Source organism: Penaeus monodon, chromosome 34 (genome assembly GCF_015228065.2).
Source record: "Penaeus monodon isolate SGIC_2016 chromosome 34, NSTDA_Pmon_1, whole genome shotgun sequence".
Taxonomy (NCBI): domain Eukaryota; kingdom Metazoa; phylum Arthropoda; class Malacostraca; order Decapoda; family Penaeidae; genus Penaeus; species Penaeus monodon.
Window position 1 is genome coordinate 23928682 of NC_051419.1, and position 776 is coordinate 23929457.

At 31.6% G+C, this 776-nt stretch overlaps 1 protein-coding gene across 1 annotated transcript in view; it reads left to right on the top strand.

The window, feature by feature from the left end:
• The window catches only part of LOC119594652 (unconventional myosin-Va-like), a gene marked incomplete in the record, with an annotated part of 122411 nt that overhangs the window by 104126 nt on the left and 17509 nt on the right, over positions 1–776 (top strand). Inside the window, 1 exon segment of the mRNA XM_037943701.1 lies at positions 76–157. Coding sequence (XP_037799629.1) covers positions 76–157 — 82 coding nt within the window.

The following is a 776-nucleotide window of genomic DNA, read 5'->3' on the forward strand; positions in this document are numbered from 1 at the left end:
TGAGTGTATTTTATAAATACAAGAAAGAATGCTAAAAGTAACAAAATCATGCATTGATTTCATTCCTTGTTACAGGCTCCAGATGAGAGAAATTACCACATATTCTACCAGTTGTGTTCTGCTGCAGAACAAGGAAAGCTGCCTCATCTAAAATTAAGTGAGTTGACTGTACAGCAGAGTTACTGTAAAACAAAATTATGAGTTTTTAGTATCTCAGTCATGAGGAAAAAGGAAGGTTAAAGATAGCTGATGAAGGGTGAACATCAACCTGTCTCCTTTACATCAGGGATTGTAATTTTGTTTGTTAGCAGGATGTGGAAAGAGTGTGTGTTGTGTTTAGACTTAGTAGATTTTATGCTAATTTGATTGATCGTTTTTTTACTTTGTTTCTTAATAAATGATAAATTATAAATGAATTATGAGTTTGTGTGAAGGATTTTTTTATATGTTATATAGATGGGTTTGTAAATGTGGCAACTTGATTCTGGTGAAATTAATTTTTTTATTCTTAGCAACTTTTTAGATTTCTTTTCTTCAAAGAAATAAATACTCTTGAATGCAGGGTAATTAACTGGGACTTATTCTTGTGTGAGTGTACGGTTGATGTCTTAGTCTGTGTTTACTAAATGATTTATTTGTGTTTGATGATTCTTCCATGTGTACATACCTGACAGTTCATATCTGGGTTAAGCAGCTGTTGATATAGTTCATTTGGTTGATCTCATTTGCCTGAAACAGGTTGAATTTGAGAATATTGTTGAAATTAGAATTAATGT